The sequence below is a fragment of the Coloeus monedula genome, assembly GCF_965178545.1.
Source record: "Coloeus monedula genome assembly, chromosome: 9".
In the NCBI taxonomy this organism is placed as follows: Eukaryota; Metazoa; Chordata; class Aves; order Passeriformes; family Corvidae; genus Coloeus; species Coloeus monedula.
The window spans coordinates 28,162,166-28,189,817 of NC_138789.1; the positions used below are offsets into that span (position 1 = coordinate 28,162,166).

Below are 27,652 nucleotides of genomic sequence, written 5' to 3' on the forward strand. Positions count from 1 at the left end.
GAGAGCACGCACTGAGTTCTGTGGGGCTGGTCCAGGCATGATACCTTCTGAAAAGTAATTAAAAATAGCAACAATTCCTACTCCTTTCTTACTCTTGTTTCCTTGAAGGCTCCATTTTCAGGTCAACTCATCCTTCATCATTGAAACAGTTGCTCCGTGTGACTTCCTCTAAACATACTCAAAAGTCCACAAGGCTCTTCACATACAGCAGTACCCCCAAAATCATTCTAGGAAATCTGGAAGTTTCAGCTGCACAAGGGTAAGAGTTGGAAAGAAGCATCAGGTTATGGACAGCTGGCTACAAACCTGACCATTCTTAAATTTCTGTACGTGGGTCTCTAACAAAAGAATCACGTTTGCTTTAGAATGGAATCTTTTGGGATTGCAACCATGAAAATTGTACACTGTGTGCATGAGCATTGTCTTTTATACTCACTTGTGGTGCCTAAAATGCTGAAAGGGCTCTGCTTGTAATAACTCTAAGCTGTTGTAAGCTGGAAACCCAAAGCTGACTGGCAGATTTCCTTGGGATATATCAAGTTGTCCATTCCTTTTCCTAAAACAACATTCCAGGTGCTAGGAAAATCTCTGTGTCTGTGCACAGCAGCAATAAACACAAACCTTCTCCCAGAGGCACAGAAAACGTACAAGAAACTCTTATTCCTCCAAGCAGAATGGAAGATGGAACCACCACCTCCACTGCACCTTCCACTTTGAGACACGAATAAAAGGAGCGGAATTTGTTTTCAAAACCTGCCAGTGAACTCGGAGTGATGAAAACATTCTTGCTCCCCTCACAAAGTTGAGCATGCTCCCGGGGCTCTGAAGTAGGTTAATACCATGATTACAGCATTTGCAGAGGTTGGCAATGCTGCTCCAATCTCCTGCTGTACTTAGGCACTAAATGAATGAGGATGTTTCTGGTACAAAGGTTAAGTACATTAAAGAAGAGTCATTTGAAGCTTTAGCCACACCTCTGGCTGACACAAGAAAGAAAAATCTGCAGGATCCAATGGCTCGAGATGCTCCGAGTGATTCAATGCTTTTGGCACAATCTTTCCCATCTCTTACACCACTTAGGAGGTTTTTTAAAAAGGGAGCACAAAGAGCCGCCTCCAATCACACAATGAATCCAGTGCTTCCGTTTAATATAATGAGTGTTGGGATTCATTGCCCTTGAATCCAGTTCCCTTTCTAAAGTGGTGTGTGAAACACCCTCATTTGGAGGAATTCCACCACTGCCAAGGCAAGCACTGGCCCAGCTGTGCATTCACTGGGATAAGGCTGTTCCAGCTGCACTCCAAACTCTCCCCTCTAATGGCTGAATTCCAGATTCAAAGCTGAAATTTTCATGAAAGGCAAGTGTTTCCCTCAACAATTTTGACTTAGCATTTACTTAATTCTACTTATCAGGCTTGAGATGAGTAAATGTGTAAATTAATGTATCCAAGTAGATGAAATTCTGATGAACAGGAACGTTCTGATTATGAAATCTCAGACCTCAAAGGCCATCACACACAGCAGATGAAGAGAAAACCCTGCTCCAAATGCTGGCACAGGAACTTTGAAAGGTGATGCACCTGGAATATTTTGCCTTGGTCATAGCAGAAGCATATTAATGCCATATATGGCATAAGCATATTAATGTATTCTAGACATGAGAGTTTGGCTGACTAAATATCCATATTCCAGGGATGCTTAGTTTATATAAACAGCACTGGCAAGAGGGAACTGCTTGCGCTATACTCTTACTAATTAAGATAATTCACTTTTGAGTGTAATAAAAATACTAAAATTATGTTTTTAGGAGAGAACACCCAGCTCCTTCTTTCAAGTCTGTTGGTTTTTTTCTCCTCACAGATCCCCATTTCCAAATCTTTCCGCCTGTCAGGTCTGAATAACTTGGTTAAAAAAATGGTATCTAAAGGGTTTTGAGTTTAATGCAGGCCAATAACCTTGAATATTTTAAAGCAGCTAGAAAGAAGCTTAACCACACATTTCAGCAAGTCTAAAGAGACATAATTTGAAAGGTATTTATAGATAGTGCCTCTTTATTTTCACATCTCAGGCTTTTAGAACCTTTGCTCTAAACCTAAAGGGGAAATTTTCTCCCTTTGAACTGGGTTACTTCAAATGGAAACTTCATTACTAATGTTAGAGAATTCAGTCTCCTCCAAGCATCATCTGCTTTGAGAGAAAAAAGTAAATCAGCTTGTGTTTGGATATAATTAGTGTGGAATGACAGAAATGACAAAATCTGGCCTGCAGAGGTTATGGGGCATTAACAAAAGATGATGTTGTAATAGTTTAGGCTTATCTGCTGGAGATAGACTGTGTGGAACAGAGCAAGAAGAAAGCACAGAATATGTAACGCCGCCCTCACCGAGTTCATCTGATGGTCACTGAACTCACACGAGCTTCAAGTTACATTTCCGAAGATAACTTCACAGTCCTGAAAAAACACATTAAGAGATGCACCTTTGGTGTCTTTTTCCCCCCCTGTCTCTAACTGGAGCATCCACCTGCAATCCAGCAGTGGAAAAAAAGATCTCATATTCGCCACACAAATGTAATAGAATATAGGAGTCCTCTTTGACAACTTCACACAGAGGTGGAGCTCTGACTTTCTCACTCGTGTTGGCCAACAATTCCAAATGAGCTTCCTCGTTATGAAATATTCAAAACCATTAAATGTCAATATGACTTCCCTGGAAGCTGACCTTGGAGTAAAAGGTGAGAAACAACTTGCTTTTCAGATCTTCAAGGCCTCCTATTTCCTCTGTTGTGAACATTTTACTACAAAACTGGACTCCAGTAGCAAATATCAGGTTACTTAGTACGAGTGACATCTTTATATGTCAGTCTTAACAGGCAACAGGAAATCCATTTTCCATAGTGTGTTTATAGAAGTCCTTACTGCACGTTTAAATTTGCACTGATTGCTTCATTACCAAAAAGATACACATCTCCCCTCAAAATCCTTTTCTTATAATTATATTTTGTCTTAAAAACAGAGGAGTTTAATACAAAGACACAAAGTATTTCTTATCAACACATAATCTCACATACCAGAAATCCAATATCTGACTGCTCTATGGACATTTAGCTCCAAATAATTGGTTCTACCACAAGATTAAGAAAAACCAACCCCAAACCTCCTCTTTATCTTCATAATCTTTTCAGTACACCAGCAGTTTATGCATTGAATAGAGTATGAGGAATTACTGAATTAAGAAATTACTGCAGAGAGTTTACTAGGTTTTTAAATATATGGAATATATATTTACTTTATCTTTATTTGCTTAAATGACCATGTCCCTGAAAATGGTTGTGAGATAATTTAAAATGAATGAATAATGAAATTAAGATAAAATCCTAAACGTTTTTAAACACAATAAAGGTTCGCTGCTTCCATGATACCTGCCCCCAGGATCCTTGTTGCTCTCTTAAATATCTCTACATAAAAAAACCCCAGACATGAACCTACAAATCAGCATTAAAGTGAGCTTTCAGGTTGGTAAGAATCCTTTAAAGAGGTTTTAGAACACCTAAGCTGTGTTTCACTGAAGTAAATATCTAGCATTGAGTGGCACCACTTACACTTGTTTTGTGGGGAAGTACTTGACCTAAGAAGAATTATTATTAATTAGCATTATCCTGAACCTCATTAACACATGCACATGCAGATGAGCTTCAAAGTATGGGCCTTTGCAGCATTCTAGAGTTAGATAATCTCTAATAAACCTCAGCATCATTAAAGATTTTTCATCTCCCTCTGCTCTAACCGTGGGTTCCTGTTAAGCACCCCTATCTTAACCAACTCTCAGTCCCTTCTCATTTGGTCCTCTGCCAAAATAATCCCTCCCAAATCCTGCTCTGACCACTCCTCTGAGGCCCTGTACCGATGTCCAGTCATTCAGACTTCTCATTTTAAACTTATTTAAGAGGTATCTGTGAAAAGAATTTTCCTGAGATGTAAGGAATTTAGATCTAGTGCTTCCATCCATATCCATGTATTCACATTCAGGCTGGGGTGTCATGCAAACAAAGCAGGCAGCTCCATCCTGGCTGCCAAGCACAGAAAGCAGCCCCAAATGGAGCACGTTCCCTGACCACTGTCCTTCCATTCACTGAGCAGGACAAAGGTCTCCAGGAAACAGCAAGATGAGCTCAGCTCATTAAAAGCTGTATGAAAATGTATATCCTGAAGGGATGTTAAATGAGGCTTACACGGGCAACTTTGAGGCTCTGCTTCCTTAGAATTTTAGTGCTTAACCTTACAGCCCCAGCATTTCTTTAATGCAATTAAACAGAGGCATAGATACAATGTATTGCTTTAGTTATAGTCTAGCACAGGGAAAGAAAATAGGCAAGAGAGAGAAAGAATTCTGTAGGTAGCTTTCATTTTGATCTCCAGTGCCTCTCAAGCAGTGCCATCCTTTTGACATGCTCACTACAGCAGAGACTGTGTTCTTCCACATCCAGTTTTATTGGGAAGGGCTGGTAACAGATTATTTTTAAAGAGCCACTTCAGACAGGTGAATTTTTTTTAAAAAGAACTATAAACCATAAACATCCTACACTAGTAAATACAGCAAAGACTAAACACACCTAGGTAACCATGTCAATATTAAACTTAAGCCATGCCTGAGTACAGAGTACACCCAATTTCCCGAGTGCATTTAATTCACTTTATGTGACTTTGGACATTTCAATTCAATTTAAAACTTACACAGGCAACACAAGGTATAAAAAAAAAGATTAGTTCATCCAACTACTACTGGTGTTTTTGCCTTCCACCTAGTTATCAGCACATTATTGTGACGCGTGAATATTACCCTCTTATTACTTTGAAGGCAATTTTATATTTAAAATGAAATTAATAGCTAACCTCAAAAGACTGCACTTAATTTCATTTCACTCCCTGAATATCCTTTTCACTACACAATTCTTCCTCTAACTAAACTAAGAGCATTAAGAGGTGTAATTATAGATCACATATTAGCTATTCAACATTTGCTGGTGGTTAAAGCAGGGTAGACATTAAAGTTGGCTCCAGAGGAAGCTGCTGCTCCTGTCACTTGTAGAAGAGTCTGCTGCAAAATGCTGTTATTTAGGCAGTTGAGGCTGGAGCTTTCTGTGCTTTTGGACAACTTTGCAGGATATCTTATGGCCACTGAAACCACTGCCAGGAGGAGGTGGGGGAGGATGAATCCCCCCAGACCCTGTAGCCCATCAGATTCAATCACCTCCAATGGAAGACGCTGGAAACACGATCATCCCAATTTCTTTGGTTCCACTCCTAATGACTTTTGTGCTGATGGAGCAACAGCTTGTTTGCTTTCCTGACTGTCCCATCACAAAGAAAGACCATACACCATTCCCACCTCTACTTCAAACTTGATCTATCTGGAGCAAGGGAAGGCAGTTTTGGGACTCAGCAGCCAAGTGACAGTTCACCTTACTTCTCCTGTTTTTAATGCTGTTTTGCAGCAATGAGTAATGCTGTCTCTGGGAAATGGAAGTGAAAGCCACTCCGTTCTTGTCAGAATAATAATGGATATTGTGTTGGCAACTACTCTCCTGCACTGCACAACTGCATAAATAAAAGGAATTGGGAAAAGCCAGGAGTAAATAAACGGGGTAAACTCGCCTGCTTGCAAGTAAGTGATAACTTGGTTTTGTGTTTCAGCTTGGGCAATGAGAACAGGATAAACATTGTGTCTAAATCAGAAGAGATTTCAACCCCACTGATCCTCCTCTGTGGAGAGAGGCTGTGGGGAGAGGCTCTGGCTGTTCAGGAGGCTCTAAGCAGAAACCTTTAAAAGGTTGAGCATCTCCACACGAGGTTTTACAGCCAGGAACAGACTGACAATGGCCTTTGGCAACTCTCAGGCTTAGTTCAGTGCTAACTGGGATGGCAGCTTTGCCCCCACTACTGTTGCAAGTAGAAGGGAAGATGCCAATGAGCAATACAGTACACCCCTTTCTTTTTCATACAAAAGGCCCCTACAAACACATTACTTAGTTAATCAAACTAAATATTGTCGCACCTGCAAAACCAAGCAAATGTAAAAGCAGAGAAATGCTCTTTTTCCTGTCCTTATACCAACACTAGCTATTATATAAAACAATGTTTAGATAAAAATAATACAAATAGGATGTCATTGTTTCTGAGGACATGTTTATCTCTAATTCACTTTCAAGAGAAATGTTAAACTTCAACACATTCACAGAATCACAGAATAAGCTGAGCTGGAAGGGACTCACAAGGAACATCCACTCTATCACTGGACAACCCAAATACATTACATGTATATATAATATATTACCTTTATTCTGGAAGACCAATAATGTCCATATTGATCCTATAAACAGAATCATGTATGAGGATCACAGCCACATCTCTTCTTTACTCCTGAGGAGCACAGTGAACGTCTGCCCTGACATATTTATCACAGGAAGTCTTAGCCTATTACTTGGCCAAATTCCCTACATATTTCTTTGAGCTCTTAAAGAGCTCATACCACAAGGCATGAATGAAGGGCTTACAGTTTCTGTTGTAGTATTTCAAAATGCCACCAGTTCTGTGGGCAAGTTTTTCTTAACCAGAAGTGGTCAGTGTTCTGTGACATTAAGGAGACAGTTATTTTTCAACTGAAGATTTTGTGACTAACATATATATATATATATATGTCTCAATAAACATTTCTGATTCAGGCTGCTTAGACACACAAACCTAACCCTGTCTCTATTAACTTGTACATTCCTCCACAGTTTTTCCTTTGCAAGCTGATTAATGAAATTACTGTGATATCAACACTGAGAGAGTGAAACGTGTTGGTTAAAGCACAAAATACAAACAGGATCCTCAGATTACACACCAAGCTCTGCCCTGATTTGTTCCATAATCTTTGGAAAGTGACTGAGAGATCAGCACTGGCTTTTGATGCAAAGATGTAACCACTTTTGAAATAAAGTTACATTTCCCCCATATGTCCACAGGTCAAGAAAGCTCATGATATTCCATAAATTATGTAAGATTATATAAAATTGGAGGAATTTTCCCTAGTAATATATAGAAGTATACAGTGCAATAATGTGGACATCAATGCTAAGTATTATCTGTTTATTTCAGGGAAAAGTAGTGAGCAATTTAATGCTGGTATCAAGCTAATATTCCAAATTTACTTGTCTTTGATACCCCTTCAGCAAAATGGGAGCAGTTATCAACATCGCTGATACCTCTAATCTGTATTATACAGTGAGCAACACTTGATTGCATTTTATGGGAAATTCTGCAAGTAATAATAATGTTGATGGAAAAGGCAAAATGTTTCAGAAAATTACAAATGCTCAAATGCACGCAGTGCAACATGCTGACAGAAATGTTATTTATTAATATTTATTAGGTAAGCAAATATCTTTGGATGAAGAATACTGCAAAACCATTATCACCATCAACATACTTGTCCCTGTAGAATATTTCTCTGTGAGCCATATTAGGAAACTTCTACTAATCCAAACCTCTGGAGGTATTTTAGCTACTAATCTGGACGAATTAGGTCACTCCTGCTCAGTTATTCATTACACAATAGAATTTTCTTCCCTAAACTCTCTAAACAAAGCTTTCCATTCACAAAAGTTCTAATGTGAACTTTGCAATTTTGCTGAGAGTCTTTTCAGTGACTGCAAGCAGAGAAAAAAGTTTCCCAGAAAATTAATTTATTTGCCTGTTTAGAAGTTCTACCTTATCAGCCCCAGCCTCACTTTCTCTGTATTTCAGTCAAATCTCACAGGTAGTTTTAGAGCACAAGAGGATGAAGCCAGAAACAAGGTACAGCACAGGATGCACAGGTGATGCCCACAGCAGGCTTCCCAGTGCAGAGCCAGCCCTGGAGCACAGAAACACCCACCTGGATTTATGGACTGTTACATGACTCAAATCCTCTCTGGAATATGCATTGCATTAAGCTCCTGATTACTATTTTAGATTGAAATGCTTTGATAGCTGCTTAAAACATTGAGGAATATAACAGAAGCTCTCAAGAAACCTTATTCTTAATATTCAACAGATTATTGATTCCTCTCCTGAGGAGCAGCAAAGTAACATCAGCCCCAACCTTGGTTTAGGCAGATTTCCCCCAATGAAAAACAACAGTAAACATCCTATCTGCAACAAGAGACAACATCCATCACCCCCAAAGAATCCTTCAGTTAACAACCACAGGCCCCCTTTAGTATGTGGTATTTAAAACAGAATTCATGAGCTCTCTAATTGATGAGAGGTTATTGGATAACCCTTGTTAATTATAGCTATACAATGCCAAAATTAATGATTTTCCCACCCCCTTTCAACTTGAGAATGAATTCATAACTTATATCAAGACACAAAAGACGTGCAATTAATATTGTCAGTAATCATTTCAGAAAAGAGATTTGTTAAAGGCAGGCATGTGGACACAATTAGTGTATCAATTAATATTGCTGTTACTTGATCTATAAATTATTGAAAAACTCATAGCTCCTGAAAGAAAACAAAGCAAATCCACTCCCAATCAATGCAAGAAGCTCCTCTGTTCATTACTCTTTAGATCAAATTTGAGTTCTGCTGGATTCCACAAATCTTAGCTACATAATCAGAAAAATAAATGAACCTATACCAACGTGACATCTTGAAATGCCTCGTTGCAGTGATGATGCTTTAATTGTTGTTAGCTGATCACAAAGTTAAAAAAAAAAAAAGTTAATTCATTAAAAAAGTAATCCACCATCACTGTTCATAGCACTTACTATTTTAAACTGAAGTTCTGGAAACTTGAAACTCTGAAATCTGGAAACAAAGCTGTAAAAACTGATTCCTGTGTGTCAGCAAAACTGTAACTTTTACATCCATCAGAAACCTCCATTCCCCTCTCAAGTTTAGCAATGATTAGTGCAAAGTCTAGATTCAAATGAGGTCTAAGAAACCCAAAACAGGACCTGGGTAGCATTAGGCACCTATGATGAAAACTGACAATGACAAAACATAACCTCGTTTAAAGGCTTCCTATCCCCAACGGCTTTTAAACTAACTAGGTAGCTCCTGTTTGATCTTAGTCTGACTAGAGTTTTGCTCCTGGGGATGCAAAGGTTTTGCTTTAGATAGTTAGACAGACCCCAGCCTCTCATTAGTGGTTAAAAGACCCAGGAAATAGATGTGACTGTGCCAGAGGCCCAATCCACACGTGAACGGTCCCGCAGCCACTGCATTCCTTTTAATCAGCAGTCAAGAGAGATAAAATGGGACACTTTAGCTTTTTGCCATCCTGATCCCAAGAGGATCAGACTCAGATCTACCACCTCCAAGCCAGTCCTGCCACACAAACCCTCCCTGGTGCAAATTCCTCACCTGGCATGAACCAGCCCCCCGTGCGGAGCCCACTCTCGCTCTCCCTCCTGGAGCACGGCTTGGACACTTGGACATCCATCTAGCAAGGACAGAGTGCCCAGCTCAGGGCGAGGAGAAGTCATCCAGCTCCAGCAGAGCACATCCCACCCTCTCTAAATGCCCCACTGGCATTTCATACTGGCTGTGTGCAGCAATCCCTGGCTTGGCGCCCTGCCTGCTCTGAGAGCTGCTTCCAGATGCCACGTGCTTCCCACACACTCTGGAAACCCATTAAACAAGGGAATCTCACCCAAGGGGACCCTGAGCATCAGGGATTGTCACGCTGATTGTCAACATGCCCAAGCTCCTCTCTCTATATGCTTCCATTTTTTAAAAGTCCCTGCCATTTTGAAAATTAACTCAGGAGTCTTGCTGTGGGGGATACAGTGAGAGATGGAATTGCAGAACAAGCCCTAAGCTTCAAATAGAAAAATTACAGAATGTAAGGGCAAGAGGAAGAGATTAAATCTCTAAGAAAAGTCTCCTGGCCTACCCCAAGCAGACACAGATCTGCACTGAAATTTGGTAGCCAGGCTCGCTTCTTTACCAACCTCCCATTTCAATTTTTCTGTTCAGCTGATTTTGCAAAAAGGGATTTTCCCAGGCACTTATCAGTGTGAATTCAACATCAATGGAACACATTTCCCCCAGAGAGGTTTCTAAATCAATTTTAATTCCGATAGGCTCAAGCAAGTGTTTTCAATTTGATTCAATAATCTATACACACTTAGAAAAAGCCTTTTCCCCCATGTACTACAAGACAAACGTGGTTTATGTTTCTAACAACTCTGGCTAATAAAAAATTCTAATTTCCTATCCTGAACGATACAAACACACAATTTTTATTCACTTCTTAATGAACCAGATGTCATAAACAAATGAAATCAAATCAGTGTTTAAGAACATTAGTTATATCATTAATTCTCTAAATTCTTCTTAAAGAACACACGACTTTTGGCAAACTCACCAAAAAAAAAAACCCCAACATTTATCAGCAAAATGTCCTCAAACTGAGCTTTCTGAATCTCCTGAGAATTTTTCATGATTTCCACTTAGAGAACAATGTGAAACCTCTCCAGGATATCTTTTAAAATGTGAGCAAGTTCTCAAAAAGAATAATTAAAACCAAATTACCAGCAGATATGAGCAAGAGTGGCATGAAGACTAGGGCTGGAGGTGGGGAATGGCAGAAATATAATCTCCTCCAATAACACCTAGTGCACTGTAAGCCTGTAAAATGGAATAAAGTGTAGGAAGGAGGGTTGTGGAGGTCAGGGTGAAACACTGGCCTCAAGGGACAAGGAGCTTCACAGCACAGGGAGCACAAAGTGACAATCTGGAGAGGAAGGGAGGTGCCTGGCCCACCTCTGTTCCCATAACTGCATTTCCAGGACAGTTACAACTCCAACCCCTCTGACCAGGACACATTTCTAGAGCCCATCAAACACTGGATCCATCAGATCAATATGGACGGAATGAAAGGCAAAATTTGTACTTGATTTTTCAACAGCCTGCTTTTAAGATTATCTAGGGTGATAATGTTAACATACCAAATTACAGTCTGATGTGATCACGTTAATATTGAATTTACCTACAGAACATCAGAGCTCCTCAGCTGCGATCGTGTGTAAACAGCAGCTTCTGAGAGGGTTTTGTATTTAAGTTCTTGCCCTAACTGCAGTGACAACCCTTCAGTGCTGGAACAGGACACTGCCCCACAAACCAGCTCAGATGGCAGTGGAGACACTGCAGAGTTGGCTTTGACTAGAAAGCTCATGGCTGTAAAAACACCACACTTAAAGAGAAATGTTTCAAAGGGAACTGCTTTGCATGGGACTACAGGAAGAGATGTGTTCCCAGAACAGCAAAGAAATATTCAGTAAAATCTTTGCCCTGTCTGCAGCACAAATCAAACTATTTCCCTGTCACCCCAAAGCCAGCAGTCTTTACAGAGCCTATAAGCAATTATGAGAAACCCTCAAGGAACTTCTAACCTGTCCAGGTTATTAAACTGTTCACCAATGACATCACAGTGGCTTTAACTCAAGGTAGGCACTATTACCACAAAGGTACAAGCCATTGTTTTCATTCTGGCCGTTGTACTTCAGTAAGAAGAGCTGCTTGCATTTATCTCACACTTTATCATGTTTTATATCCATGTATCTTACAAATCTTAGGAATTAAGCTTCATTTTATTTCAACACTTCAGATAAGAAACACTACCTTACTAGATGTTTATGCAGATGAAGAGAGAACTAAAGGTTTAGCTGACTCTACAAAGACTTAGGCTGAGATCAGGAAAGAATCCTGCCCCATGCTCCAACTCCACACTAATCCTCATCCCCTTTCAGTCACCCCAGACCTCCAGTGTGGGATACAAATCTGGGACAGACATTCCATCACTGCTGTGAGCTGCAGAAGGCAGGAGAACTACCAAAACAGTGAATAATACAGCAGAAGAGGCCTGTCCCTGCTCTGGATGGAGAAGGACGCACAGCTCTTCCACAAGTGCAACAGAACACCGGGAAAACACTAGAGCTGAAATTTCTGTTTATACAGCAAAGACTTATTTCTTGGGAATACTCAGTTCCACTGGATAATCAAACTCACTGATTAGCAACATCAGAAATTTCGTGTTAGCACTTGCTACCTGTCACTGCTTGCAGTTAATGAACTTGGGGGAAAAAAAAGGAAAAAAAAATATCCCTGTTTTCATGTGTCCATCACTCACACTATACAGAGGAGGGCTCCTTTGTTGGAATACAGGCAAGTGCACACAACTCAGTGACAAGTAAATGAGCACACCAAGTTTCTTTTGACTCTCGTTCTGTGGGATTTGAATAGCAAACAGTGTGTGCATTGTGTACCTTGTCTGTGTGAAGCATTCACTGCTCCAGCCCTGGGATGGCTGATGTGATGGGATGCACTCACACTGCACAGACAACACTGAACCAGAGTAATCCCAGGCATGTGCCACTGCCATTCCCTGTCCCTTCCAGCTCTCCAGACACTCTGATCACTGCCACACAACATATTTTATACTCCCCCTCAGCACTGAGGGCAATTCTCAGAATTTCCATTTGGGGGATAGAATCGGTTTTTGGGCAGAGAAGCGTTCAGTTATTGTGATTTATGGGAATGTTTCTAGAAGTTGGATGCTGAATATTTTATTAACAAAATGTCAAGTTCCTAAAAGAGTTGTTTGCTGGTTTCAAAAGTTTCAGCCTCCAGCAGAATAACACTGGAGACACACATCAAAAAGATATTATCCATATTGCAAAGAAATTACATTTTTTAATTTCCTGCCTACCCCCAAAAACGGAACGATCATACAACCAAACCACTTTAACTTTATTTGCCTTAAACATCTTAGATCACATTCTCATTTATATCAAAGTTCCCCTTTTTTTGCCTTTCCAAGCTGCAGCTTTTTTATCTTAAATGAATCATTTCTGATTTGTGAGTGTAGGCCTAGAGCAGTCATAAGATTTTTCAACCATCTTCCCAAACAAACACTTGAAATATTTTAATTGCTGTGTCTTCTAGAAACTTTATACTGAAGATTTCTGATACAAACCCTAAAGTGAACACAAGGCCTTAGTAAATGTTTTGGTAGAACTGCTGCACTAAATGGTATGACTACCTAGAAGTTCAAGTTATCTATGAGTAAAATTTGCATTATACATATATGAGCAAAGATAAGACTTTGTCTTAGAAAAATGTAAAAAACACTCAGAAGTAAATGGCTAAATTACACACCCATAGAAAGGTAAGAATGACAAACTCCAGAGCTCACATGAAAGTTCAAATATTGCTATGTCAAGTATTAAAACTATTAAGTATGATTATTTCCTTTTTGTTTTCCCTTTTTATTTGAGCAATTAATATTAAATCTGTTTTCAATCTCTATTTCATGCATAGGTTTTTAAAAAACCTAAGTATGGCTACACAGAACAACACAAACTGCCACTAGAATTCAAGGTCTTGGGTTCCAAGTTCATCAGTATTTAAAACCATAAGCAATAAAAATAGGAATAACAGTCTAAGGATAAAAATCCCTACTAAAAATCTTTAAGTGAGCATAAGCACCAAATTCACATGGTCCCATTTCTCACACTTACGACTCCAAAGAACTGCTTTACAGTCTGAGGCAAAATTGTAAATACAAATATGAACTAATCCAACCACACATTTATCCATAGCTTCTCCTTAATTCTGAGTTTTCTTCCTCCTCATTTATATTTCCTTCACCAGATTACAATTAATCTCCCTAGAGATTGCCACTGAGTTCTCTAACTTCACAAAGTGTCAGTAAGATTCAAGCTCCAGTAACAGAAAGTGCATTTAAGCTCTGCTTAGTTCAAAACAAAGTAGAAAAAAGCCATTTGAAGAAAACGTATTTATCAGCAGAGAAAAAAAAAAATCTTTTGTTGAGTCACTTTAAAAGTTGTATTTCTCTTTGTGAACCATAAAAAAATGCAAATTTTTTCTCACATTCCAGATGTATTTCAATAAGATATATTTTTAATGTCAGAGAATCAAACCCCATATTTCTGCACCAGACTTCCACTGAGCTTAACAAATCCCACTTTTCACTGAGCACACGGATAACACAAGAGCCACAGATGTGCCAAAGGTGGCTGATGTAGGAGCTAATTAAAGTACAAAACACACACAAATAAAGAGAAATGAGTCACTACCTTTCTTTTTGGAGTCTTTCTTTGTGCTGGTTTTAACAGCCACTTGAAGTTCTGTCTCAGTTGACATCCTATATCCTTAGTCCTCTTCACACAGATCCAGGATCTCGGTCAGGCTCATTTAGAACGTCTCTCCAAGTGAATAATTTAGCCTTTCAGATACTATAACCCAAACAGTTCATCTCATTCACTCCTTTCGAGTGCTGTGAAGGAAGGAAACAAAAAGGAACAGTCATTTTCTGGGTTTAAAACATGAAAGGAAAATAAAAAAGCCAAACCACAGCAAGCGAGAAACATATAAAGTTCTCCATCTACTGAGCCAATTGTCCACGATTTTAGATGCTTAAACACAGTTATCTGTGACTACCTCAAACATCTATATTTGAGATGTTCTGGCATATCTGAGATGCCTTCACAGCCTAGAGACACTGCTCAGGGTGTACAGAAGATCAGCACTTCTGGACCAGCAGCTGGAGGACAAAGACCACGATGCAGAAGTATCTGGAAATGTCACCAAAAGCAAAAAAATCTGCAAGGACTCAATTCTTAAATGCACCAATTCCATATTACCAGAGAGTAAGTACAGATTTTTACTCCTCCAATGCTCTTTTAGTGCTTTCATTCTCTTACTTGAACAAAGGCAAATGAAAAATGTATTCATTGCTCATGCTGAGAACATCATACTTTGCCACTCCTCTTGCTTATGATAATGTTTGCAATATAAAAGAATCTGTCTCCACGCAAACAAAGCTGTAATTTTAACACCCATCCAGTAATCTTTCTTGCAAAGATCTCTGAAAATAGTTAATTAAACCCATGAAATATAAATGGGATAGGTGCAAAAAGATAACATTTAGGGGAGAAAGCTACAGCTTAACATAATGTGTATTTGTTGGGGACAAAAACGCACCAGCTGTGAACCCACAGCAGCAATGTGCTGGAGCAGGATGAGGGAGGCAGGACTGGGGATGTCAGGGCTCTGGAGGTAAAGAATACACAAAGAATAAACATCTAAGCAGAAAATAACCCATTGCTCCAGTTCTCACTGCTGGTCCCTCTTGCTTTGAGGGATGAGCCACTTACTTGAGCCAGGCTGTCGAGGGCAGAGGACCAGACTGTCCTGAAGCCATTTGTCGGGATGTTCCCTCACCAAATGCATCTTCTTACCGCCCCTTCTTTCCGTGAGAAAGTTCTCATTATTAGCACAATTATAGAGAAGTCCATCTGGCCTGTCTGAACAGCTGCCCACTTATTAAATAAGCATTTAATAAAGATATTAACCCAGCATATCAGCTGGTTAGATGGCCAGAGATTAACTGCAGTTAGAGTTATTTACTAATGTTCCTTCTTTGTCATTTAAGAAAGTAACAGACTGCAAACACTGGAATAATTTTGACACTTTAAATCACTTTTCACAGTAAGGGCTGTGAAGCCACCAGTACTTTCAAATCCAGGCTCTTTTAACATTTTAAAATGCTTCAGTAACATTACACTGCCATGCACCGTCTGAAGTGATTTAATATTGCTGAAGTGTGTCAGGGGCTTTCTTTAATAAGCTCTTCAAATCTGTCTGTGTATTATAGAATATTCAAAGATAGCTTTTCAAAATCTGCTGAACTGATTTTGAAATACAAAATTCCCAGTTCCCCCTCTGTGGAATCTGAATAAGCACCACATGGCAAAAGGAGGAGGAAAAATAAAGCGAAGAACAAATTGAAGTTGCAGTGCTTGCTGAATACACCTGCCTGGTGAAACACACCTGAATAAGCCAACAGCATCTTGATGAATGTTCTTAGCTGAGAAAAGAGTAGCAAAGGACAAAGCACAGGAAGGCTGATCAGAGAAGGAAAAGGAGTAACAGCTCCAAAAGTGGCGCTTCCAGGATGCAAGCGCTCTCTGGCCAGGTCCATGGACAGGAGATGCCTCTCCCCAAGCACAGCTGCTCGGAGCACTGCTGGGGGGAACGCCCTCACCCTCCTCACTCACGCTTCAAATCCCCCCACGAGCAGGGAGAAGAGCTCTGTGCAGAACAGATGTCCCTCACAACCCCCATCTCCTTCCCCTCCCCCTGCACGCAACCCAATTTAATAATATTTAGTTTTACAGCACAGTAGGGATGTATCAGCCTTTACAGCTCAATGGCACTTACTTAAAGCATCTCTCAAGTCACAGCTGGATTGACAGTTTATTTTTCGAGAATTTGGATTTATATTTACCTAAAGGTTAACTGCGTAACTCTACAAGGAGCACTAACACAAGCCACTTCACAAAAGGAAAATATTTATAATAGGTCCATTTATTCAAAAAATAAATTAAAAATAAATACCAAATACCCCCAGGACCCATAGTTAAGCAAGTGTTAGTGTCTTCGAAGACCATTGTGGCTACAAAGCATCAGGAATGTCATCTCCTGTTGTCAGCTATTTCCAACAGGACAGCTGAAATAGTAGCATCTGAATGGCACTGAATATTTTAAAGTAACAACATATGACTGCTATCTCATTTGAAACTCTCCAGAAAGCTATATCCCCTCGAGGCTATCCCACTGAGTAATATTTTTTAAAATAAATGCATGTCTGTTTTTGGACAGGTTCACATATTGATTTACTTTCAAACCTAATCAGGTCATACTCTCGCAGGCTCATAGATCCTTGAATAAAGTAATAGGTATCTTTGTAAAGGAGCACATAAACATCTGTCACATGCAAGCTATAGTTCAAACTGAATTTGCTACAGAGACGATTCCTCCAAAAGTGTAGGTCTTTATGTAAGCCCCATTAGTAAACTTTCATGCACTGTCCATATTTCAGCCGTTTATTACCCAGATGAGAATGGCAGTCAATCTGCTCCTCACCGCAACAGCTTTTATTGTCTCCTCCAATCTAGGTCACCGTTGTTAAATACTACAGCCTCCCAACTGTGGGAAGTACTGCAGCATGTGTTTTATCAATGAGATGCTATTTTCTTTGATCAGTTCTGCCACATTTCTCTCCCTGCTCTGAAGACAAAACGTTGTTAGCTGCATTTCCGAAAAAAAACAAAACAAAAAATCCATCATCTGACACATATCCATCCACTCTAACGATCTCCTTGTGTGCCTTGTTACTGCTCCAGCTATTGCAATGTTATGTGCACGCCTCAGCTTTTCCTAAAGAGGATTCTGAGCTCTTTGCTTTAACAAAACACTGACATTTTCTGTGCCCTTATTAAGTGGCTACAGCAGGAACACAATCAGCGCATTCTGGAATTAACTGGCTTTTAATTCCAGGAGAAGTTCTTAAGCCTGCATTCTCTATTACTCCTACGCCAGCATAAAATCTAAAGCTTTAGCAAAGAAATATTTTTGTAAATTCAGTTTGCAGTTAGGATTAACACAGGTTGGACCCTTCAGGCACAGGGAAATTAGTCCCAAGCTCCACTCGCCTCCCCCACACGCCTGTGAAACAACAATGTCTGTCAAATCATTTGTCTTTTCAACCACACTTGAGTGAGCTCATGAAGGGGTTATTAGGAGACTTCCCCTGGCCCAAGTTATGAAGGAGGTCAGACAAGATGATCATAATACTTCCCCTCTGGCTTTCAAATACATGAATTAATTAATTTTCTTCAGGACTTCAAAACTTAAGAAGTTCCCTCCCCTGAAACCAGTTTCCATCTGCTTATATAAAAGAAAAGCAGTCTTAGAAAGGATTTGTAACTAAGCCCTGGCATTCCCTAGGTATTTAAGTTCTCCACAGCCCCAAAGTGGGATTTGACAAGAGGATAGTACCTCCCAAACCCTGGTTTGACAAAACAAAAGCCACGTTCCCATCCTTAACTCTTGCTTTTAATGCCTCTGGAGTCTTGCAATTAATTTTTTCTCCTCCAAAGCACTCAACATAATCACGTTGATGCCCGTGGTTTTATAAGCGTTAAACAAAGCCCAAACATACTAAAAGGGCAAAATATAAGTGAAAATATAAGTGAAAAGTGCTGTGATCCGGGAAAACTAAAACCAGTTCAAGTATAAGGGTCTGCAATCCAGGGAGAAAAGGTTACTCGTCCACTTCCCACCTTCCCTCGAAGCCTAACACAGAGAACAGCAGTGGGACCACACACAAACAGACGATGGAAAACCCATCCTTGCCACCAGTGCTCTTGGTACCCTCCAGGGAGAGGGGCCAGGAAATCCTCTGGTGTTGCTCACACTGTTTTGTACTCATCAGCTCATTTCCCCAATGGTCAGGGCTGGTGAACATCAGAGTATTCATCTGGCACAGCAGGCGCTGCACTAATTCCGAACGGGACCCCAAGGGACTGATCCAAAACCCACTGATACACTGCAGTTAACAAGGCCTGTAAATAAGAACCAGAAAAGGGGGAAGGAGAGGTAAAAGAGAGCTTAAGACACTGACAGAGAGGAGAAAATGAGGAGGAAACAAAAGCAAACAGCAGAGCTGAGGGTGACACTTCATTACAGCAAATTCTGTAACGTGTTTAGCAGCAAAATCAAAGTCAGACCATGCACTGAAATTCTGGCTACCCTGCCAGAGAAAACAGAAATCTCTGTTAAGAGTGCTCATGGGTCAGTCCCTCTCCTCCAGTTTTGCCATTTGCCCCCAGAACAGCAGAATGTTTCCAGTGACAAAGCCAAAGGACTCTCTTTTATGGCACTACATGCCAAGCACTGCTTTTTCCTGCCATTTCTTTATTGGTATTTCTGCAGCCTGTAAAGGTGACAGGAATTTCACTGGTCACATGCACAAACTGAGATACTACATGAACACTTATTCCCCTACAAACCCTCCCCTGGAACCCAGCATCCTTCATCTCCCACCACCTCCCTAAGTTACACAGCTTGCAAAGACTCACAACTGCCTCCAGATCTCATACTTAGTTTTATTTGCTCTAAAATGAGCATCTACTTCCCCCTCCACTCCTGATTTTCTATATATTAAGATAAAGGAAGGAATTTTATGTCCTTTATTCAGCTTACTATGTCTGTAGTGTCTTCCAGAACAACACTTCCCAAATAAACCCTTTTTAATTCTTCCAGTATCAGAAAACTACTTAGTACTCAAACCACAGCATTTAATTTTCCTTTGCATTTAGTTGCTGTAGTTGACTGTATTCATAAAATATTTCTCTTATCTCCTGGAAACAAGAAGCTCTTTTTTTAACAAAACCCTACATGTAACTAATGCCAGTAACACATTTTATTAAGTTTATTGTGGTTTAAACTACGCTTCATTATTCTGTCTTCAGGGCATCTTTCAGGCATGTAACCCAGTTCCTCACATGGGGTAAACAGCACCCCTGAATCAAACTGGAGTTGATTCACCACTGTAAGAGCATCTTGGCAAAAAACTGACCTATTAAATATTTCTAAAGTAAGATTTTTATTAGTATTCCAGTGATGGCAGGAATAATTACTGAAATTCCTCCTGGAAATCACTCCATATAGTGGTGAACACTGCACTCCACTCCACCAATTATTCACCAGAAGTGCTGTGAATTTTCTACTCACAGAAAATGCTGACCGGATTAAAAAGAAGCTTTTCAAAGGAATGAATTGATTTCATCAACATTTTTAATGGGAAATTGCTAACATTTCATTTTAATATTCCAGTTTCTATTTTATATTATACAGGGCAGCATTCACGCAACAAAAGCAAAATAGAAGACATGGATTTGCTTTAAAGAATTTTTGAAATACTAAAGGTATGCCATTTGAATTCAGGAAAAAACTACATCTCCTCTGCCCAGGGAGCAGGGAATGCAACTCCAGCCAAGAGAGCTGAAAACCAGGAACAATCCCAGTGTGCTGGGGGTATAGATACAGCACTCATTGTTCCTTTAAGTGCACTTTCTGACTCAAAACTCCACTCAGAGTGCTTTTGTAAGCTTTAGCGGGGTATCACATCAGAGAGAAGCAGGCTTAAAAACTTCACATCATTCCTCTGATACCACATTAGCAGATAACAGAGGAAATCGTTCAGATGGGACTAGAGCTTCCCTGTGCTCATTGAAACTGAATTACCTAATGCTTTTCTCCCATGAATTGCATCACTCCAAGACTTTATTTACTACTCCCAGATTCCCACCCTGCTGACCCTGGAGCAGAAAAGAGAAGGAATTTCTGATAACGCTGCGCAAGAACAAACAAGAAACCGAAGTCACCACTGCTCCAAACACAGGCACAGCCTGCCTGAGACCCACCAGCAGAAACTGCCTCACCTCCACTCCAGTCAATAAAGCCACACCAGCACAAAATCAATAGCGCTGCATTTGACTCATACTGGCCTAACTCCATTGATTTTAATGGAGCCGGAGCTACACCAATTTTATGCTGGTGTTACCTGCATTAGTGTCACAGAAGTTATGCCGGCGTGACTGATGTAAACAACAGCAGACCAACCAACCCCTCTATGGCTAAAATTCAATGTAGTTAACTCTGAAGCCACGAGAAAATGCAAATCTGTACATTACCAAAGCAGGGCCTTTGGAATTTATTTTTGCAAAGCAGAAGAACGGCTCTTTTGTGATCCTCCCAACACCAAAGAAACAGAGACTAAGAAGGCAAAGAGGACAAAGTACACAGTTGGGATCACAGTATTCTGTAATTAGAGCTGTTAAATGATTACTAAAGTGCAGTGGTGCAATCATCACACCGAAGGAAAAGGGAGAAGTGTGCAGTCAGGAGCATCACCAGGGAGAAGGTAAAAGCAATGTCAGACACCACGTTTCATATTGAAATGCAAATTCCTCACAATCAGAATCTGTGTCTTCTAATTGGAAGAAAAGGTTATGGAATTAAACATTTTGCATCCTGGACAGCTCAGCATGTTTTTAAGTGACACAGTAAGTTGAAGGAAACTTGTTCATCTCCTGTCCTTCATAGAAATATCTTAATTTAGCTTTTTTTTTTTAATTCAAGATGATTTTCTTAATATTATAAGTGAGATTGAACTGGAACTCACCTTCTCCTTCCTTTTAAATAAAATAACAGCACTCTACCTACACAAGTATTAGGAAAACTGATCAAAGGAGTTCACCTTGCTGGAAATGTACTTTCACTTTATTACGTCAAACTCAACCACCTGACTCCTACCAAAGTTCATTGTCTAGCAGAGCAAAGGGAAAAAGCAGAAAGCTTCTGGGACTGTAAGTATGAATTCACACAAACAGGCAAGAATTACTTCTACATTCTTGTTCACAAATGACAAGCATCAGTATTTTAAATTTTCTGGTAAGCAGGTGACCTAAGTGCGGCCTTCCAGAACCTGAAGGAACCTACAAGAAAGATGGAGGGAGACCTTTTACAAGGGTATTTAGGGACAGGACAAAGGGGAATGGCTTCAAACTGACAGAAAGTAGGTTTAGAGCAGAGATTAGGAAGAAATTCTTCCCTGGGAGGGTGCTGAGGTCCTGGCACAGGGTGCCCAGAGAAGCTGTGGCTGCCCCATCCCTGGAAGTGTCCCAGGCCAGTCTGGATGGGGCTTGGAGCAACCTGGGCTACTGGAGGGTGTCCCTGCCCATGGCAGGGGGCTGAAACTCAGTGAGCTTTAAGGTCTCTTCCAAACCAGGCCATTCTGTGATTCTATGACGAGTTTTAGCTGCAGAATTACTTCTGACCATTCCATTTAAATAGTCCACTCCTGAAGGCAATCCCACAGGACTGCTGGGATGAACAGCAGACAGGCTCCTGCATGATACCAAACAGAAGTATTTGAGGACAGCTGCTAGATTTTACTGGAGAAATTTCAAATAAATAATTTTCTGGAAATCACTTATCTATTCTCATCTCATTTGTATCTGATTAGGTTATACACTGCTCCACAAATGCCTCTGCTTTCTATCAGTAGGAACATTAAACATTTTTAAAGGGAGAAAAAGCACCTTCCCTAAGAAGTTTCCACGCATTTTCTGGTTTGGGCTAAGATTCAGCAGCATTTCTGAATAGTAACAGACAGTGCTCTTCCCACAGTTGGAAAATATAGTAAAAGAAAAACAAAGCCACACGACCATCTGATCCTTGGAACTGTGCGGGCCAGGTGTTGGTTGCTGCATCCTAACTCCATACAGAGAGACATCCATAGAGGGTCCCCACTGTGATGTAAGCAGGGCTACATGACCACATCACACCCTAACAGGATCAAAGCCCAGGTGATCAGGTTAGGGACCCCGCAAAAGGAATCACAGGAAAAAGAAAAATCAAACCACTGCCAGGCTAACGTGTCAGGAAAAAAAAAAAGTGTTTGGTTATTCAGATGGGGAACTCATAAGCACTTAAATGAGTACAAGGACCTGCACGAGTAGTAACACATCAGAAAATAATGCTTATTTTCTAGATATTTTTAAAAATCACCAAGTAGCATGCAGTGAGGAACCATTCACCTTCTACTGTCATGCTACAGTTTATTCTCTCTTGGAAGCAATTACAGGACAAATGCCAAGCTACAGAAGGTATTTTTCCAGCAGCAGCATCTGGCTTCTTGGCAGACTCCTCAGGCAATTTTATTGGAAGCTTTAGAGATGCTGTTGGGTCAGTCCTAGCTATATTGCTTCAGAACTGTCTGGCAGATTCCTCTTCCTAGATGTCATAATCCCCCTGATTTACCTTGAAGGAATTAGCACACTTTTATCCATTTCAAAAACAGTTGACCTGCAGGGCATTTCGGGGCTGGCCACAGAGACACAGTAAAAGTCACTGGTGTAAATCTGTGTGCCTTTGAACCAGCAGCATTTCAGCACCCAGTGCCTGATGCATCATCAAGGAAACCAGGAAGCAGTGCAGACACTCTTTGTGTGTGTGCTCCTGGAAAATCGAGTGCATGCCTGATGATTAAAGGAAAAAAACACAAGTTGCATGAAAGATTAACTAGTTTTAAAAAAAAAAAAAAAGTAGGAATCTGCTTCTTGCAACTCCTCCATCAACCACAGAGCCTCCAAGGGCGGGAGGGGCTGGTGGAAGGGAAGCCAAGAGATATCCTTTGCTCCCCCCATAACCATCCCTTCCCCAACTCCAGCCCCAGCTAAGGTTTGCATCATTCTGCAGCTGTGATCATGATTAATCCTCACCCAGAAGGATGAAGACAGGATGCTGGTTTTGCCCACCCTCTCTGCATACCAACAAAATAAGTCCACAACGGAAAGGCTTTCTGTCAGTTTGGGGCTGTCCTCTGGAACTCACAGAGAAAGGGGACAGAACGCTATACAAAGTGAATTTATAGTCCATAACACAGGTGGCACTTTCCTATGTCGAAAGACTTTTGTGCAACCATTTACAGGAAATATACTTTCTAATTTAAAAAGAAGAAGAAAAGGAGATGAGTTCATTACTACTATTTCTTCTAGGGCATCCCAGATATGCTTGGATGTCTTTTTTTTTCTTTCAGAGAGGTTTCAGAAACTCCTACAAAATCCTGCACCAGCTTATTTTCCAGGAAAAAGAGTTCTAATGCTCAAAGGTAAATACTAAAGGAACAAGTAATGTGCTCTATAATTTAATAAAGGGCTATGGATCTTGGATTTTCAGTAACAGGAGTATTCACTGAGCAGCAGAAGACAAGACTGACAGCACTAAGAAAGATACACACAAGCAGGCCAAACAAAAAGCCAAACAGAGCTTGGTCATCAGCCCAGCACAAATAAATCCAACCAGACACAGACTTCAGGCTTGGCTAATGTGAATTGACTAATATAATTCCATTTTATGCAGGGAAAAACATATTCTGATTGCAGGCCAGCGGTGCTCACAAGTTCTAAATTTAGGTATCATCAGGGCCAGGTGAACCATTAAGTGAACTAATCTGAATTTTATCCATATCAAAGATTTGTCCTGTCCAGAAATTACCTTCCCAGATTTAAACCATGTATTCACTCTCATTACTGCCTACACCTTTTGGACATCCCCATCCATTAATCAAAATTTCTGCAGAAATCACAATACTCATCAACAAGGCAGCCTGTGGGCTTTAAAATGCTGTGCTGTGGCACACACTGAAAAATCAATTATTTAGGCTCCAGTACATGAACAGAAGTTACTGGCACAGTAGAAAACAGGCCATATTTTAGGGGAGATGTAGCACAGATTCCCTTGTTTACCAGCTGGTTCCTGTGAAGTGCTGAGCAGTCTCCGCGATCAGGTGAACATTTGGATCCACACTGAAAACTGAATTTCCACTGATGCCCTAGATTTCACTGACTACACAAAAGAGATGAAAGCTGCACACAGAGGCAAACAGAAGGTTTCCTGGATGCAGTAAAGATCTAAAATATTTTCATGAATTGCCTTTGATTTTACAGTCTCAACAAGGCCTGTAAACTGAGAAAGCAAACAGGAATAACCATCAAATGGGTGTACTTCAGTACAGCAAAGAAAATCAATTAAAAATAGAAGTAAAATGTTGCTCTCCCTTGTACACTGCTCTCCTGAAACACCTGGCACACTTAAAGCAATGTACATTACACTCAAGGGTAATATACCCTGATCTGAAATAAAGTCCCTGCTATAATGAGAAACAGTTGTTTTGCCGGGCGAGTTTAAAGCCAAAAGGTGAAGAATACCAAATCCAATTAAAACGAGAGGGAATTCAGGAATGCAGAATTTAATTACTCCACTTGGAAGGTAGCCAGGACCATTGGGTTAAGCATCTGTGGTCAGGCCCCTGGCTCCTTTCTCCCCCTTGGCAGCCACGTGCCCTGAAGCTGAGCCCCAGGGAAGAGCCCAGCTCCTGAATTCCAGCCTTTCCAGCATCTCCTGCCTCCCAAAGCCCAGCATCAAGCAGGCCTGGCCTTGCCCAGCTTGTGAAACCAGACAGGCTCTCAGTACATGGTGAGACTGCAGAAGATGTCCAATTAAAGCCATTCAGATAAATACACATTCAATTCAGTTATTGCCTATGCATCACTTGAATGTTATGGTTTGTTTTGGGCTTTTTTCAGTTCAACAGACTAAATAGCAGGCAGCAATAATATTAGTTTTGGAAGAAGTGCGATGTTTGTGTTACCCACTGAAGTTAATTAATGAAAATAATGACAGAGTTACAAAATCAGGGATGATTAAGAACTTGAAGACCATCCGACCCGTTTCTCTGCCAAGGAGGATTTGATCTTAGCAGCACTTTAATTCTGTTCTTCAGCAAACCTGAATCAAATCACAGGAGCAGCCAGAGTCCCATCAGAGGTGTTCACATTTTCAGGCTGATTCAGAGGAAGAAGTAAAACCTGGGAACAGAAATCCCACCAACTCCCTATCATTATTCTGAGTTAACTGCTCGGTGATTATCTTGAGCAATTACTCTCATCCCTTCCTGCACACACATTCCTGTAATACCTGTAATCCCCACTCTGTCAGTGCTATACCAATCCATCCCCTTCAGGTAAGATCTCATGGTAAAACCACATACTGCTGCCTTTATATCCCACACTATTACAGCCTCCATTATTAAATATTGCTTATTATTTTGTACTTACAAAGTCAGGGAGATGTGATTTTATTGCTTGCAAATCATCCTTACGTGAGTCTTAGGCTGTACTTACACTTCACTCTGCTCTTCCAGATAAGCTTTTTGCTTTCTGCATATTTAAATAGTAACTCTAATTATCCCTTCTTGATTGCCCTCCTCTTGCAAAGCCTTTCCACAGGATCATCTGCAGTGAATTCTTCATCCTACTTAGATTTTAAAAAGTCTAAGATGGGTTATATTCTTTAATTTTAATAAGGGCATAGAGATGTTTCTTTATTAAAAAAAAAAAAAAAAGACATGCATGATAGGTTCCATCTTCAGATATATTTTTATCAAAAACACAGCAAGAAGGGCAGATTACTGATTATTATTACAATGGGAATAGTAACACTACAGAACAGTGCCTAGCAATAAAGTCAATTAAAAAACAAACAAACAAACAAACAAACAAAAAAAAAAACAACAAAAACAAACAAACAAAAAAAAAAACCAACCAACCAACAAAAGAGTACTGACATGGTACCACACTGGCAAAGAAAAGTTCACTTCATTTTCTAAATATACTGCTTCTTTTGCAAACAATGCTTGTGAGAGTTTTCTGGATTTATTTCAAATCAGACACAGTAAACACTTTATACTTGCAATCCATAGGTACACAGAACCTACAGGCACCTACACAATAGCTGAAATTAATGGTACTTTGTGGATACAATATTGCTGCTAGCAAGAATTTTTCTTGCTTCTTTCCAGTCCCATGAGATACTTTTCTCTCTCAGGGAAGATATTTGTAGAGTTCTATAAGCTATGAACACCTGCGACCTTGCAGAGCTTTGTTTATGGTACAGTAGAAAAATATTTTGACAATGGATGTTTTAGGATTTTAGCCAATCACCCCAAGGGGTGGCTGATCCTTTGACCAATTAGACTATGAAGAAAAAAGTCTACAAAAGAGTTTGTAAAATAATTAAATAAATCAATCTTACTGCACAATTCCTGCCTGCTGGATCTCTCCTCTCCTCCCTACCACTGTGGGATACAGTAATAGTAATCCATCCAAAGAAATGCACATTACAGTAGCCCAAAACACGTCAATAAAATGTGAGTCAAAACTCATGTTTCTTACAAGAGATTTGTTAGTCTTCCTGGTGATTTTTTGAAGAGATTTGGTTACTGATGATGTAGCTTGGTTTAACTATAGTGGTGCTCAGTAACATCACGAATTGTTAAAGTTGTGTGACATTTCCCTGCACGAGTTCTCCTTTTTATCTCCCTTTTATCTTTACCAAAGGGAAGTGCCAGGGCTGACGTCTTGCATGACACACACGGGAGCAATGGTACACAGAGTTCAACCTCCAGGACCTCGTCCTGCTGCCCCAAGGCATGAGATCATCCTGTCCTCCTCCTCCTCCTCCCCTGCTCACCCAGCAATGACCACAGACAGTGACTGCCTTTATCACAGAACTCTGACTTCAATCCTCCAGCACAGACTGTACCTAAAGACATCATGTGAAAAGAGAAGTTACTCTGTGACTGCACACACAGCTTTTCATTCCACCTGGACAATGATAAATTCAGCATTTCTTCACTGATGTGCTTGGCTCTGGAACAGTCATTTACATTTCTGTGGGTCTCCGTGTGTAATGACACGCAGCAAAAAGCAGCAGTACAGGTGTGCAACAACCACACTGCAGCATCTTCCACAATTCAGCTCACAAGCTGCATTCCTTCAGCACCTCCTCCTGCAAAAGTTACATCAGCAATGCGTGATTTGAGTCTGGCAGCAGTGACTGTCTCAAACATGACTTGGGAGAAACAGGAGAGGAAAAAAGCAGGATGTTCAGTTTTAGCTGTGACTTTCAGGTCTCTGTGTGAAAGCAGCATCAGAAAGTGCTTGGAAAGACAAAACAGTCTTGAGCTGTGAATGCTCAGAGCATTCACTGCTTTATTGAACACTACATTATTAAGAACTACTTTAATAAATAAAACAAACCAACCACCCAGAGACTTTGTGGTCCCTCTTTGAACCAAAGACTTCCTTTAGGAAATGTGACATTCAACCAAGAAAAAAAAGTCTT

The 27,652-nt window shown here is 40.3% G+C and overlaps 1 protein-coding gene across 4 annotated transcripts in view; it reads right to left on the bottom strand.

Annotated features, from left to right (window-relative positions):
* The window catches only part of DAB1 (DAB adaptor protein 1), a gene marked incomplete at both ends in the record, with an annotated part of 100,749 nt that extends 86,552 nt beyond the window's left edge, over positions 1 to 14,197 (bottom strand). For all 4 annotated transcript variants that reach the window (XM_082287349.1, XM_082287352.1, XM_082287351.1 and 1 more), the window contains one exon: positions 14,131 to 14,197. In XM_082287349.1, coding sequence (XP_082143475.1) covers positions 14,131 to 14,197 — 67 coding nt within the window. The remainder of the gene's footprint in view (positions 1 to 14,130) is intronic.
* Positions 14,198 to 27,652: the final 13,455 nt, after the last annotated feature.